At 44.8% G+C, this 16,158-nt stretch overlaps 1 protein-coding gene across 2 annotated transcripts in view; it reads left to right on the top strand.

The window, feature by feature from the left end:
• LOC126184764 (uncharacterized) overlaps positions 1-16,158 on the top strand; it is a 126,534-nt gene that overhangs the window by 8,238 nt on the left and 102,138 nt on the right. For both annotated transcript variants that reach the window (XM_049927315.1, XM_049927314.1), the window contains exon 2: positions 6,163-6,424. In XM_049927315.1, the coding sequence (XP_049783272.1) occupies positions 6,163-6,424 (262 nt within the window). The remainder of the gene's footprint in view (positions 1-6,162; positions 6,425-16,158) is intronic.

Below are 16,158 nucleotides of genomic sequence, written 5' to 3'. Positions count from 1 at the left end.
GTTAGGTTTAAGTAGTTCTAAGTTCTAGGGGACTTATGGCCACAGCAGTTGAGTCCTATAGTGCTCAGAGCCATTTCAACCATTTGCAAAACCACGTTCGTGATGAACACTAACCTGTTGATGCTACGTACTGATGTGCTTGATGCTAGTACTGTAGAGCAATGAGTCGCATGTCAACACAAGCACCGAAGTCAACATTACCTTCCTTCAATTGGGCCAACTGGCGGTGAATCTAGGAAGTACAGTACATACTGACGAAACTAAAATGAGCTCTAACATGGAAATTAAGCGTTTCCGGACACATGTCCACATAACATCTTTTCTTTATTTGTGTGTGAGGAATGTTTCCTGAAAGTTTGGCCGTACCTTTTTGTAACACCCTGTATAGATACAGAGAAATGTTACTTAAAAATTTCGTCACTGTTTTCCGACGTAATTCATGGTGGTAAAATACAAAGTACAATAGTGTAATGTTACTCAACAGCTCCGCCATACACGAATGACGCAAGTGAAGCTACAAGGCCATAAAATCGTAAGTGATCAACTGTCATATAAAAGCCTTTCACACGATTTTCACAACACACAACTGATGCAAAACTATCCGTCTCCTATACAGGCTGTGATGTCATACATAGCCAACAACAAGAAAAACCAGCAGATGACATCACTGAAATCGATTTCCGGCCATCCACAGTCCCCCCCCCCCCCAAATGTCACACCAACTATTACAGTAACGAACAATGGACAAAAAGTTCTAGATTAATTTAGTACAAGACAATTTATTTTTAAGCAACATTCATCTGTATGTATGTATGTATGTATGTATGTATAAACGCCTGATGATGAACAGCACATGTTCGAAACGCGTTGTATTATGTCAGATTAAACATAAAATAAATTATAAGTGACTGGTAGCAGAAATTACAAATAAATAAGTATCGCACATAGTCACGGTTCACAAACTTAACAATTATGGCCAGAAATAATCCTAGTGTCTCTCAAGAAGCCTCGCTCTGACGTCTGCCGCAATGCCGTAAGTGTCTCCCTCCCCCAGCATTTTGCAAAATTTTATGTGGTCGCTTACATACACCTAATTGGCTAACTCACAGCCTCCATCTCGCCAATCAAATCATTTAGAAATAAGTGAATGTTTGACTTCAAAAATCCTCTGTGTCTAGCCGAGTACATTCCACGCTGCTTATTTTGGACAACGGTGAATTTCAGGACCGACAGACTCCGGCTTAACGGTTGTACATGTTTCGTGTGTGGACAACTCGTCGAACTGCCCGTGCTCCGAATGATCTGATTCATTGACAGCAGTTGGTATTGAAACTGTCTGTCTGAAAATGTCTTAAATTTGTTACATATAATAAACTTTCTAAGCACTTAGAACAGAATGATCTGCTCCATGCCAACTGCCATAGATTCTGAAAAACATTGGTCAAACGAAACCGAACTAGCGCTTCCCACACAAAACATGTAAAAACAACGATTCAAGGCAATGAGGTGGTATCTTTATTGACTTTCTAATAGCATTTAACTAACTGTAACGCCAACGCCTACTACATAGAGTACTCGGACTGTCAAATGGTGTGTCCAATGTAATTTGTGACCGGATTGTGGTAGGGACGACAAAGCGTGAATGGAATGTTATCCGACCGATATTGATGTAATCACAGGGAACTATGTTGTGACACTTACCGTCTCTGTTATGTCATTTACCCACCAGAAAACTTTATAGTAACTTAAGGTGATGCAGTTATGTATAATGAAGTGTTATCTGATAAAAGCTGCATAAATGTCCAGCCAGATATTGATATGATTTCAAAGCGGTGCAACTTGCTTTAAACGTTCAGAAGTATCAAATTGTGCTCTTCAGTAACTGGAGTCAGTCTACTCGTAGAAATATTTGGGTGTAGAAATTTGGGGATACAGGAAATGGGACGACCACATAGGCGCAGTCACAGAGGAAGTAGGTGATAAACTAGCGTTCATTGGTGCAATGCGGGAAAATGCAATCTGTCTATATAGGAGTTTCTTAGGAAACTGTTGTGCGATCCATCCCAGAATATTGCTTAAAGTGTATGGGAGCCATAGCGAAGGGAACTTAAGAGGGGATGTCGAAAGCGTATAAAGAGTGCAACACGAATGCTTACAGGCTTGTTTCATTCTTGGAAGAGCGTCACGGGAACATTGTAAAGCAAAACTGGCGTAACACAGTGGCCTGCTGTTCCGCGAGAGCCTGCAAAGTATGACGAACCAGTATTGAGTGAGGAATTTGGGATTAAACTGCAGCCAACTACGTACCCTTAGGGACCATGAAGACAAGATTACCCTAATTACTGCACGCACAGAATAAATTTAGAAGTCATTCTCCCCGTGCAACGTACTTGAATTGAAGAATGCGAATCCCTGATATGTAGTACAATGGAAAATACACTCTACCAAACACTTCAGAGGTCGCTATTATGGATGTACGAGGGGGTGCTGATAAGTCCATGGCTTTATAAAGAAAAAATGCTGTTATGGGTTTGAAAAAAAAAACGTATTTACTCAGAATATTCCCCATTGAACCCAATACATCTATGACGTCTTTGACACAGCTTCTTTAACCGATCTATATAAAAAATATAAAGACTCGATTGTGCTGCAAACTTCTCATCCGCAGCCTTTTTAGCTTCCTCATTATTCAGAAATCGTCTTCCGTTGAGACGTTTCTTGAGGTTTCGTAACAGATAATAGTCTGAGGGGCCAAGTCAGGTGAATAGGGTGGATGGCTGACGATTTCAGAGTGAAGATCTACCAATTTTTGTCGCTTGATGGGCGCTTTGTGACGAGATGCATTGTCTTGCACAAACAAGATCCCCTTCCTCAGCTTTCCTTGACATTTGGAGACCAACTGTTGCTACAGTTTGTCGAGAAGTTCAACGTAGTACTTTGCCGTGATGGTTTTGTCATGTTGTCAGTAGTCAATAATAATTTATCCCAAAAGGCGGATGGGAGCAACCTGTCTGGTGTTCTCTGTGTTTTGAACTTCTTTGGAAGTGGAGAACCACTGCGTCTCCATTCTCTGAACCCTTCTTTGGTCTATAGATCATAAGTGTACATCCATGTTTGTCCATGATGACGAGATGACCCAAAAACCCACAGGATTCCGGCGAAATTGGATCAAAATTGACTGAAGCAACCACTTGTTCACGCTTTTGGTATACATTGAGACATTTTAGATTAGATTAGATTCAGTTTTCGTTCCATAAACCCAAAAATGAGATGATTCTCGTGGGTGTGGAACATTTCATAGGAACCCATTTGTCTGAAATCTTTTTCAAGTACAAAATCTCATGAATAATATGATCCACACATACTTGGTATATACCCAGGGTCTTCGATATCTTTTTAGTAGTTACCCTCCGATCATCCAGTGTCACGGAATTAACAGCATCCACGGTTTCCGGACCTGTTACTTGAGTAGGCCTTCCAGAAAGTTTTTCATCTTCAGTGTTGAAACGATCTGTTTGAAATGTAGCATCCCAGTTCTTGATAGTGGAGTAGGAAGGGCAGTTATCACCCAACGTAACAGGCATACGATCATAAATTTATTTGCTTATGTTCCCTTTTTGAAGAAAGATACTAAATCACAGAACGACTCCCTTTCACTGTGAATTCTATATTTTCTTGCGACATGTTCACTTCAGACCTGCTCTGTTATGCGATTACTATCAGATATAATGTAAAGAATACGACGTAATTCCAAAATGTCAGAATTAATCTACATCCATTTTAACTGGGAATTGTGTCCTGACATAGGTGGGAGAGGGAGAAAAGTGGCTACTGGTCTGTCTGCGCTCCCGAGCGGTACAGAGCAGAAGGCAGAAGGACAATTCACAGTGAAGGCATTTAATTGTTTTCTTTTATCTGAGCCAATACTGGTACAGGCATTTACCAGAAATGCAGGTGGTGAGACTTGGTAGGGAACTCGTTGCGGAGACTCTTGGACAAACAGGGTTTTGAAATAACTGTTTATTCCAGCCACGACTAACTAATACACTGGAGGCTAGTTCTAGGGTTAGAAAAAACATGAGTAACACTGTTACAACACAAGCCAGTGCAGAAGTCTCAGGAGTGGATGCTAACCACAGTAGCAAACACTAGCAGCATCTTAAGGCAACAACTTAGTTGCAAAACAAAACATACTGAATGCGACACTGTTCACTGAGGCACTCCAAGTGAGACAGCAGACTTACGCGGAGCTGGACCGAGGCTTGAGTCGACGGACGCGGATTCGGCGCCCAGATCGTCTGACTGAGAACTCCGGCAAAATGCGGAATCTAGGGGTTTTAAAGAGTCGAGTGTGGGCACTATTTTTTCCACTTAAAGCCACCCAGCCAATCCCGCAGGTCTCATGCAGGCGCCTGCCAATCACGGTTTAGTTAGGTCCCCTCTACTGCTCCTAAGACGGGGATGTTACTGCAGTTGCACTAACTAAGTCCGTATTTGGTATCAACATTGTTCAGCTGAAAGCTAAGCGTAACTGCTCTGCCAAATAAGGCTTGCAACATTATTGGTATACGTCATTTAGCCCCGCCCCTCGGGCTCCCCGGAGTAGGGACTGCTAGGTCAACAGTTTTTTGGCGTTGTCGCACTCTTTCTAACCCTTTTGAGCCTACTGACGTTACTGTTCTCAGGGCTGGTATCAAGCTGGCTTTATATGCTAATACGTGCCTGTTGGTTACAAAGTTCTACGGTGGCAACCTACCATAGCGTCTAGACATATGAAGTTACATGTTAATTCCTTGAAGAGTAACTAGTGCCCTGGGACCGCGTCTGGGGGCGTCTGCATTTTCGCAAGACTCTCCCCTTTCGGTTTACTTCATGTAACAATATCTCTCCTAGTTTCGTCTGCCCTCAGCATCATCTCTGCTTCCGCGTCTTGGAGCGCCTGTTCTTTCTCACAGCATCAAGATAACACTACAGTAGCAAGGAATAATCAATATATTACAGAATAGCAAATGACTTATCAGCGCCAGCTTTTACAAGTACAATTCTGGCCATTGTAATTGTGGCAGCAGAAAGGACAACAAAATATGGTGTGTATACAGTATGATAGAATACATGATTACAGTTGTAGCTGGTTGGAGGATATACAGGGTGCATAATTTAGTACATGCTGCTGTCAAGGGTGCCATCAATAATGCCTACAGTCCGGCTGGGCATCGACTCGAAATGCCCTCGGATGACAGAGATGGGTACGTCATTCCGTGCTGCTTCATCTTTGTACCAGATTTCAGCGGATGCCAGTTTCTTGACAACCCCAGACCAAATGTTTTCAATGGGTGAGACACAAGGGTGTCTACAGGACAGTTTGTATGTGGGGGAAGGGGAGACTAGACCAGTCGATATGGAGTATTTTTAATATTTTGGAAGACGGATGGCGACTTTTAGTTATCCATAAAACGTACGTTTCGATCCTGTTAAAAACTTTATCCTGTGACTAAAATACTAGGCCATGGTACTCACATTCTATAAAAAAGGAATAACACGTTATTTCTTTTTCCTCAGAGCACGTGGGGGGGGGGGGGCGGGAGGGGGCGCCTCGAACCGCAGTTCCTTGCCCCTCTGCGCATGGGCATCCGAGGTGAAAGATCAATAGAAGGTTCAGGGCAACAATCGAAATAATCTGTATCGAGGTAGGTAGGAACAGCATTGGCAACATGCAGTCTTGAATTATTTTGTTGAAAGATAAGGTTGCGGGGATCTGGAAAACAGGGCAAATCATAAAAGTAGCGCTGCTGTCCAAATTACCCGCTATGTATTGTGTAGGTACCAAAAAGCACCCCATACAATGACGCCAGGTGCTGGGCATATACGTGAACAACAAATGTAACGTCACGAGCTTCGCTCTCATCGGAGACACCACACTCCAATACATCCATCGTGATGCAGTAATCAGAACGGGGACCCGTCTGCCAAAACGGCGTGATACGGCTTCTATGTCCAGTGTTCTTATGAAGCACGCTTCATGCCATGTTTACGTTTGTAGATTGCCGCTTACACGGATGTTACAGTTTCAATGCCTGTTATGATGTATATAGAAGTAATTAAGAAAGATCTGTCTGAGCAGTCAGTGTACAAACCACAAGGTGACTGAACAACGTTTCACAGGTGATTATAGGCTGTACGCAACGTGTGAGAACCTCAGGCCGCCGTCCACCGTGGTGCCAGCCGTTTCACACCTGAGACCGGGCACCTGGAGCTACCAACCGCCGCTGTCTGCAGATGGAGACCCGTGGCTCGCAGACGAGGAGCAGTGCGACGTCGTCATGGCGGCGATTCGTGATCTTTCGCAGAACGAGGCGTGGGAACTCAGTAACCAGCTCGTGTGCCGCATCGCTGCCGACTGCGTTCATACCTGCCCTGTACAGTGGTACGTACGCCACTCGGGGCCACAACCAATAATCGTATGCCTAATCCTCTTTTCTTCTTAAATTTCTTCTGTTTGCTGTAATCTACATCTACATGACATCTACATGACATCTACATGACATCTACATGACATCTACATGACATCTACATGACATCTACATGACATCTACATGACATCTACATGACTACGCTGCAATTCACATATAAATGCTTGGCAGAGGGTTCATCGAACCACAATCATACTATCTCTCTACCATTCCACTCCCGAACAGCGCGCGGGAAAAACTAACACCTAAACCTTTCTGTTCGAGCTCTGATTTCTCTTATTTTATTTTGATGATCATTCCTGCCTATGTAGGTTGGGCTCAGCAAAATATTTTCGCATTCGGAAGAGAAAGTTGGTGTCTGAAATTTCGTAAATAGATCTCGCCGCGACGAAAAACGTCTTTGCTGTAATGACTTCCATCCCAACTCGCGTAACATATCTGCCACACTCTCTCCCCTATTACGTGATAATACAAAACGAGCTGCCCATTTTTGCACCCTTTCGATGTCCTCCGTCAATCCCACCTGGTAAGGATCCCACACTGCGCAGCAATATTCTAACAGAGGACGAACGAGTGTAGTGTAAGCTGTCTCTTTAGTGGACTTGTTCAAAATGGTTCAAATGGCTCTGAGCACTATGGGACTTAACATCTTAGGTCATCAGTCCCCTAGAACTTAGAACTACTTAAACCTAACTAACCTAAGGACATCACACAACACCCAGCCATCACGAGGCAGAGAAAATCCCTGACCCCGCCGGGAATCGAACCCGGGAACCCGGGCGAGGGAAGCGAGAACGCTACCGCACGACCACGAGATTCGGGCTAGTGGACTTGTTGCATCTTCTAAGTGTCCTGCCAATGAAACGCAACCTTTGGCTCGCCTTCCCCACAATATTATCTATGTGATCTTTCCAACTGAAGTTGTTCGTAATTTTAACACGCAGGTACTTAGATGAATTGACAGCCTTGAGAATTGTACTATTTATCGAGTAATCGAATTCCAACGGATTTCTTTTGGAACTCGTGTGGATCACCTCACACTTTTCGTTATTTAGCGTCAACTGCCACCTGCCACACCATACAGCAATCTTTTCTAAATCGCTTTGCAACTGATACTGGTCTTCAGATGACCTTACTAAACGGTAAATTACAGCATCATCTGCGAACAACCTAAGAGAGCTGCTCAGATTGTCACCCAGGTCATTTATATAGACCAGGAAGAGCAGAGGTCCCAGCACGCTTCCCTGGGGAACACTTGATATCACTTCAGTTTTACGCGATGATTTGCCGTCTATCACTACGAACTGCGACCTTCCTGACAGGAAATCACGAATCCAGTCGCACAACTGAGACGATACCCCATAGGCCCGCAGATTAATTAGAAGTCGCTTGTGAGGAACGGTGTCAAAAGCTTTCCGGAAAACTAGAAATACGGAATCAACTTGAGATCTCCTGTCGATAGTGGCCATTACTTCGTGCGAATAAAGAGCTAGCTGCGTTGCACAAGAACGATGTTTTCTGAAACCATGCTGATTACGTATCAGTAGATCGTTCCCTTCGAGGTGATTCATAATACTTGAATACAGTATATAGCCCAAAACCCTACTGCAAACCGACGTCAATGATATACGTCTGTAGTTCGATGGATTACTCCTACTACCCTTCTTAAACACTGGTGCGAAATGCGCAATTTTCCAATCTGTACGTACAGATCTATCGGAGAGCGAGCGGTTGTATATGATTGCTAAGTAGGGAGCTATTGTATCAGCGTAATCTGAAAGGAACCTAATCGGTATACAATCTGGACCTGAAGACTTGCCCGTATCAAACGATTTGAGTTGCTTCGCAACCCCTAAGGTATCTACTTCTAAGAAACTCATGCTAGCAGCTGTTCGTGTTTCAAATTCTGGAATATTCCATTCGTCTTCCCTGGTGAAGGAATTTCTAAACTAAACTCCATCCGAACAGGCTTCGGAAGGCCCAACGTTACCGACCGACCACCGCTTCATCCTCTGCGAATAGGCGTCATTGCTTGTGGATATGGAGGGGCACGTGATCAGCACATCGCTCTCCCGGCCTTTGTCAGTTTTCGTGATCGGAGCCGCTACATCTCAATCAAGTAGCTCCTCAATTGACCTCAAGGGCTGAGTGCACCCAGCTTGCCAAAAGCGCTCAGCAGACCGGAATGATCATCCATCTAAGTGCTAGCCAAGCCCGAAGTGCTTAACTTTGGTGGTATGAGGGGAACCGTTGTTAACTCTGCGGGAATGGCGTTTGCCTATGCTGTCGTCTACTTTTCCTATTTTCCGAGACAATAACCATTGCTAACCACACCGCACAACCAATTGGTCAGTCCCTAGGAGACACCATGCTAATACCTTGAAATTCCGCCTCTAGCCTGGAGCCACTCATTGATGAATGGATCCCGTGTAGTTACCAGTTCCACATCTATATCTACATCCATACTCCGCAAGCCACCTGACGGTGTGTGGCGGAGGGTACCATGAGTACCTCTATCGGTTCTCCCTTCTACTCCAGTCTCGTATTGTTCGTGGAAAGACGGATTGTCGGTATGCCTCTGTGTGGGCTCTAATCTCTCTGATTTTATCCTCATGGTCGCTTCGCGCGATATACGTAGGAGGGAGCAATATACTGCTTGACTCTTCGGTGAAGGTATGTTCTCGAAACTTCAACAAAAGCCCTTACCGAGCAACTGAGCGTCTCTCCTGCATAGTCTTCCACTGGAGTTTATCTATCATCTCCGTAACGCTTTCGCGATTACTAAATGATCCTGTAACGAAGCGCGCTGCTCTCCGTTGGATCTTCTCTATCTCTTCTATCAACCCTATCTGGTACGGATCCCACACTGCTGAGCAGTATTCCAGCAGTGGGAGAACAAGTGTACTGTAACCTACTTCCTTTGTTTTCGGATTGCATTTGCTTAGAATTCTTCCAATGAATCTCAGTCTGGCATCTGATTTACCGACGATCATCCATTTTAAATCACTCCTAATTCGTACTCCCAGATAATTTATGGAGTTAACTGCTTCCAGTTGCTGACCTGATATATTGTAGCTAAATGATAAGGGATCTTTCTTTCTATGTATTCGCAGCACATTACACTTGTCTACATTGAGATTCAATTGCCATTCCCTGCACCATGCATCAATTCGCTGCAGATCATCCTGCATTTCAGTACAAGTTTTCATTGTTACAACAACAGTTGGTGGGGCTGTTGAACGCAACATTTTAGGCGCTGGTAAAGACAAACTCAGACGTTCTCTACGGTTAGATAATGGGTGATGTAGAGGGCTAATCAAGGTGCGATACGCCACCTGAGTGTTTGTCAAATGTAGATGTACTGGTAGAGCCCTGTGAATGTGGCTGTTATGCAGAAAGATCGGAGTGTCCACAAAATACTCATCACGGAGATGTGGAAAATAGGGCAACACTTTCTGACCCAGAATGTTGAAATAAACACCCTGTTTCACGTTCACTGTGACCTGAATGAGTCGATCAAAGCCATGGTAAGAAAAACACCTCCATAACGTTACAGAACCAGAGCCTCAACTACTTCCTGCTTACATTGTAGGTTAAACGCCTCATTGCGCCATCTGTGAACCTGACACCTTGACCATTTGAAAAGAGGCAAAATCGCGACTCGTCGGATCTCGCCACAACCTCCTACTCAGCTACCATCCAGTTTCTGTGTTGATTGGTCCACTGAAGATGCTTATGTGCCACTGAGAGTCTGTGCAGTTCCCTTCGCGATGGTCGCTCAGAAACTAGTTGAGATGGACGTGCATTCACTGACTGCAGTAATTCCTGTCGGGTTTGAAACCAACTGTCAAACCGTGAAGTGATATTCGTCTCTGGTCCCAGTCAGCTACGATCTTTCTGTGACGCTGTCTCTCATCTTTGTGGACGGTACATCATTCCTTGTAGACATTTGTATGACTATATTCTGTGCTGATACATCAACAAGCCAGGTAACTTCATTTATGGCATTCTCATGAGCAGTTCTAGACAGGACAGCTGATTTCTGCCCTTCCTTAAGATCCCGTGAGTACGTAACTCACTGTTCTGATTTCAGACGAGCGACTGGCACATGCATACCGCGGTTATCACCTTACTGTTACGATTGACGTCAGCGGTGGAAGGTCACGTGACTGCCTGGTTCCAGTTCTGCAACTCCTACTGCACTCCGCAGGAAACTGTATGCTCTTTTAAGGAGCCCACTAGCTGTAGTGTGCGTACTGTAAGACCTTCGGTACACACACCATCAGATTATTTGACTTGTCGCTCTAACAAAGTAGGCGGGTGTCAGCAATATGTCTCGTGATCTTATCGTGGCGTGTTTATCTTCTGCCATTAGGTCAGACGATAGAAATGCCACTTGCACGCTTAGAGTAGCAGATTGACGGTGACCAACTTTAAACAGAACTTGATTAATTTTCACACACATTTATTAAAATAATAAAAAGCATAAACCTTACATAACTTGATTCTGGATGCTATTTACAATTGACAATCTGAAATTCCTTTGGTCTTGGTACGTTAATCTTATTCTCACATATCTCTGATACTTGACAAAGTGTCTATACATTTCTCTTCATGGCTATGTACAGGAATATGGTAATCTTATTAAGTGCAGACTGAAACTTGAGTATAGACTGCTACAGACTAATGCAGACTCGTACACACTGGTGCAGACAAATGCAGACTGACTAATCGAAGGTCTGTACACTAGTTATAATACCTCGCACGTTCATGTATCACTGCGCGAGTGTGATCCGCGAGGAGAAAAGGTGCTACGTTAGTAGCAATCTCATTGACTGCGTTACATATTAATATGCGGATCAGCGGAAGCAGAATTTGGTCCGTCTCTAAGGCAGCGCCATCTCGTAGTGCAGAGACAGACGAGCACTGCGCCTGCGCTGTTGTGCTTAGCGGGGTGCGCTCTAGTGGGAAAGTTGTGTACGCACTGCCTACGCGGAACTATGTACACAACACTAGCATTTTGTCTGGTGGATTTATTTCATGCTTTGCAGATTATTTACGCTTTGTAAACATTTCGACTGTACTTATTTCGACTAATGGTAAGCATCGGTTAGAAATCACGTTTTGGTTGCCAGCCGGACGTAAACAGTTTTTTCGTTTTTAATTCCACTCACAACTATTGTACCATTATCAATGAGTTAAGTTCTTTGCGCAAAAGTTACGTCATTTTACAATCAGGCACACAAGTTTATTTTTGCTGTTACCGACATTCGTCTATAGATGTGACCACCACAACTTTTCTCTAAATGTCTGAAAATCTCAAGTCCTATACTTCGCAACACAATTAAAGGATCACTTTTTTTGAAACCCTATAGTTGTCTCCCATTGCGTCGCAGAAGTTTAAAATTTGGCTCAAAGATGCCTAAAACATTTATTTGTCAGGTGAAAAAGCGTGGCGCCATGAAACGTTACTCTCGTGCTAGATGACACATCAAACAGCAAGGTGCCGACACATGCGAAATAAAGGTCAGAGCTCAGAGGCTCATGTGACGTGTAACGTGGGTTAATGATGTCACACTGGCACCAGATTTCACTATAGCTCTACCCAGCGCTACCGTGAACGTATCACACTATGGGAAATTCGTTACACCCCCCCCCCCCCCCCGATACCCACATTTCACCCTTTCTTTTGACGCCTCTGCGGTGGAGGTAACAACCGTGATGCTCAGGATTGAAATCACGCCGATTTCTTACGGCTGGCTGAGGAAAACGTTTCAAACACACCGCCGCTCAGAATCCTCACAAAAACGCCTCAGGAGGTGGTACAAACGGGGTCGATGAAACCACCTCTTCTTTTTGGGCGCTGGTTACGACACATTTTGCTGTCAAAAACGACAATTTGCAGTGCGATGGGCGATAGGACGACATTCCTGACAGTGTTCGATACTGGTGACCACCCCCCCCCCCCCCCCCCCCCATTCAGTGGAATGTGACCTGTTAGGAGTGTAGCGTGCCCTCAGTTTTTGCCCAGTTGTGCAGGATGGAACACTGAAGACCTTTCAAAACCATTCTTGGAAATGTGAACTTGATCTGAAATAGAAAAGGGTGTTTATGCTTCTCCCTAATTCTATTCAATAGCTCCTCATTAGTTAAGTGATCTACCCATCTAATCTTCAGCATTCTTCTGTAGCACCACATTTCGAAAGCTCCTATTCTCTTCTTCTCCAAACTATTTATCGTCCATGTTTCACTTCCATACATGGCTACACTCCATACAAATACTTTCAGAAACGACTTCCTGACACTTAAATATATACTCGATGTTCACAAATTTCTCTTCTTCAGAAACGCTTTCGTTGCCATTGCCAGTCTACATTTTATATCCTCTCTACTTCGACCATCATCAGTTATTTTGCTCCCCAGATAGCAAAATTCCTTTACTAATTTAAGTGTCTCATTTCCTAATCTAATTCCCTCAACATCACCCGACTTAATTCGACTACATTCCATTATCCTCGTTTTGCTTTTGTTGATGTTCATCTTATATCCTCCTTTAAAGACACTGTCCATTCCTTTCAACTGCTCTTCCAAGTCCTTTGCTGTCTCTGACAGAATTACAATGTCATCGGCGAACCTCAAAGTTTTTATCTCTTCTCCCTGGATTTTAATACCTACTCCGATTTTTTCTTTTGTTTCCTATACTTCTTGTTCAATATACAGATTGAATAACATCGGTGATAGGCTACAACCCTGTCTCACTCCCTTCCCAACCACTGCTTCCCTTTCCTGCCCCTCGACTCTTATAACTGCCATCTGGTTTCTGTACAAATTGTAAATAGCCTTTCGCTCCCGGTATTTTACCCCTGGCACTTTTAGAATTTGAAAGAGAGTATTCCAGTCAGCACTGTCAAAAGCTTTCTCTAAATCTACAAATGCTAGAAACGTAGGTTTGCCTTTCCTTAATCTTTCTTCTAAGATAAATCGTAGGGTCAGTATTGCCTCACGTGTCCCAATATTTCTGCGGAATCCAAACTGATCTTCCCCGAGGTCGGCTTCTACCAGTTTTTCTATTCGTCTGTAAAGAATTCGCGTTAGTATTTTGCAGCTGTGACTTATTAAACTGATAGTTCGGCAATTTGCACATCTGTCAACACCTGCTTTCTTTGAGATTAGAAATCGATAGTCAAATCGAAACCAGCTGTATTTCGACCGCCATCTTGTCCACTGCACTACAGAACTGTTTGTGATCGTGTTTCCAAGTTACTGCTATGTTAGTTACAATCTGTGAACAGTGGCCGGCCGGTGTGGCCGTGCGGTTCTAGGCAAAAAGTCTGGAAGCGCGTGACCGCTACGGTCGCAGGTTCGAATCCTGCCTCGGGCATGGATGTGTGTGATGCCCTTAGGTTAGTTAGGTTTAAGTAGTTCTAAGTTGTAGGGGACTGATGACCACAGATGTTAAGTCCCATAGTGCTCAGAGCCATTTGAACCATTTTGAACAGTCGGATGCAACATTGACACATACATGAATAAAACGGCAAAGGGTCCCTATAAGACTCCCGAGCTCGCCAACACCCTCGCTGCCACCTGCGCAACTATGCTGAGCATTTCAAAAACCTACCTCTACACTGGCTTCGACTCACATTCAGTTCAGTGACACTACCCGCCTGCTCTGGCACCTGAGGGCCGGAAACCCCTGGGACACCCCTTAGATTCTACATGCCAGTAAACAGGCGATAGAGCAGTAATCGAGTGTCACTCTGTTGAATGGGTGTCGAAGTCTCTGCACAGATACATAAGTTCTCAACCAAGTTCCTCGGGTAGCACCGAGACTGTTACCGAATGGGGAGCCTTAGAGGAACGTTTTGCCATTTGACTCACACAGGTCTATGTGAGGACTGGGCCTGAGTCGTGCTTGGGTTGCTCAGTTGGTAGAGCACTTGCCTGCGAAAGGCAAAGGTTCCGAGTTCGAGTCTCGGTCCGGCACACAGTTTTAAATCTGCCAGGAAGTTTCATATCAACGCACACTCGGCTGTAGAGTGGAAATCTCATTTTGGTTTCAGCTTCTTATGCCATGGTCAAGTGAATGCGATTAAATAAATACCATTTACAGTACATCAATAAAATATTCAAATACTATTGTCATGATCTGTCAAGCGCCGAAGGATAATTCAATTATTTTATTTTATTGTTATAGTGTCGTCGTAACTGCCGTCTGCTTCACGTCTGCTGTGCAGCGAGCTACATTAATTTAAGTATTAACTGTATTTTTCTTACTTGTCACTTCTTCCGTGTGTTTTTGCTTTTAGGAAGTTTTAATTGTCGAGTGCTAGTAATAGTGTTCCTTAGATTTCGTGTTTGTTGTGTATACAGTCAGAGAGTCCCTTTGATCAACCATAGTGCCAGTAGTGCTAGTGTTTGTTTTCAATACAGTCCAGAGACAGGTAGTGCTATTTTCATTGTTTTCTACAAGAAGTGTCTAGCAACCACAGTTTAGTCAACTATCAGCCGCCTTTAGTTAATTAGCAGTCTAGTTAAAAGTTGATTAACTCTCTACAGTAAATTGATTTCTTAGGGTGGATAGGATGTGTGACTGCTGTGTACGGACGCAGTGGGAGCTGCCCACTGTTCGCGAACAGCTGAACGTGTTGATGGCCGCGGTCAGCCGTCTTCAGGCTGCTGCCTCGGAGTGTAGCGGCAGTGGGGAGTCTGGTGCGTCGCATGGTACACCCCAGGTGTTACATGCTTCACCCACTGTCCCTGCTGTCGAGACATCTTCGCGGGTACCGGGCGCGGTTGGGCCACCCTCCCCCCGAGGGGAATGGCGGGTTCAGCGGCGTTCGCGGCGCACGAGACGGAGGGTCAATGTGGAGGCTGGCCGTGTGGCATCGCCCGCTCTGCCTGTGAGTGGACATGTGGCCGCTCCTTCAGCAAGGTCCGAGCAGGCACACGGGGGGAGGGGTTTATTAGTTATTGGGAGCTCCAACGTTAGGCAGGTGATGGAGCCCCTTAGGGAAATAGCGGAAAGGTCGGGGAAGAAGGCCAGTGTTCACTCTATCCGCTTGCCGGGGGGTCTCATCCGAGATGTGGAGGAGGCCCTGCCGGCGGCGATGGAGAGCACTGGATGCACCCGACTACAAATTTTAGCTCATGTCGGCACCAATGACTCCTGCCGTCTGGGTTCAGAGGTCATCCTCAGTTGGTACAGGCGGTTGGCGGAATTGGTGAAGGCGGAAAGCCTCGCTCGCGGCGTGGAATCTGAGCTAACTATTTGTAGTATCGTTCCCAGAACCGATCGCGGTCCTCTGGTTTGGAGCCGAGTAGAAGGCTTAAACCAGAGGCTCAGACGATTCTGCGGAGATCTGGGGTGCAAATTTCTCGACCTCCGCTTTCGGGTGGAGAAATGTAGGGTCCCCCTGAATAGGTCAGGCGTGCACTACACCCAGGAAGCGTCTACAAGGGTAGCGGAGTACGTGTGGAGTGCACATGTGGGATTTTTTAGGTTAGAGAATTCCACCCTAGGCCCGACAAGACGCCTCCTGAGACGCGGCAAGGTAGGAGTAGGCAAAATGCAACAGGGAATAACAATATTAATGTGCTATAAACTGCAGGAGCGTCTGTAGAAAGGTCCCAGAACTGCTCTCATTAATAAACGGTCACAATGCCCATATAGTACTAGGGACACACAGTT

Source organism: Schistocerca cancellata, chromosome 4 (genome assembly GCF_023864275.1).
Source record: "Schistocerca cancellata isolate TAMUIC-IGC-003103 chromosome 4, iqSchCanc2.1, whole genome shotgun sequence".
In the NCBI taxonomy this organism is placed as follows: Eukaryota; Metazoa; Arthropoda; class Insecta; order Orthoptera; family Acrididae; genus Schistocerca; species Schistocerca cancellata.
Note: the sequence above shows the minus strand (reverse complement) of the source record. Positions and strands in the feature narration are given on the sequence as shown.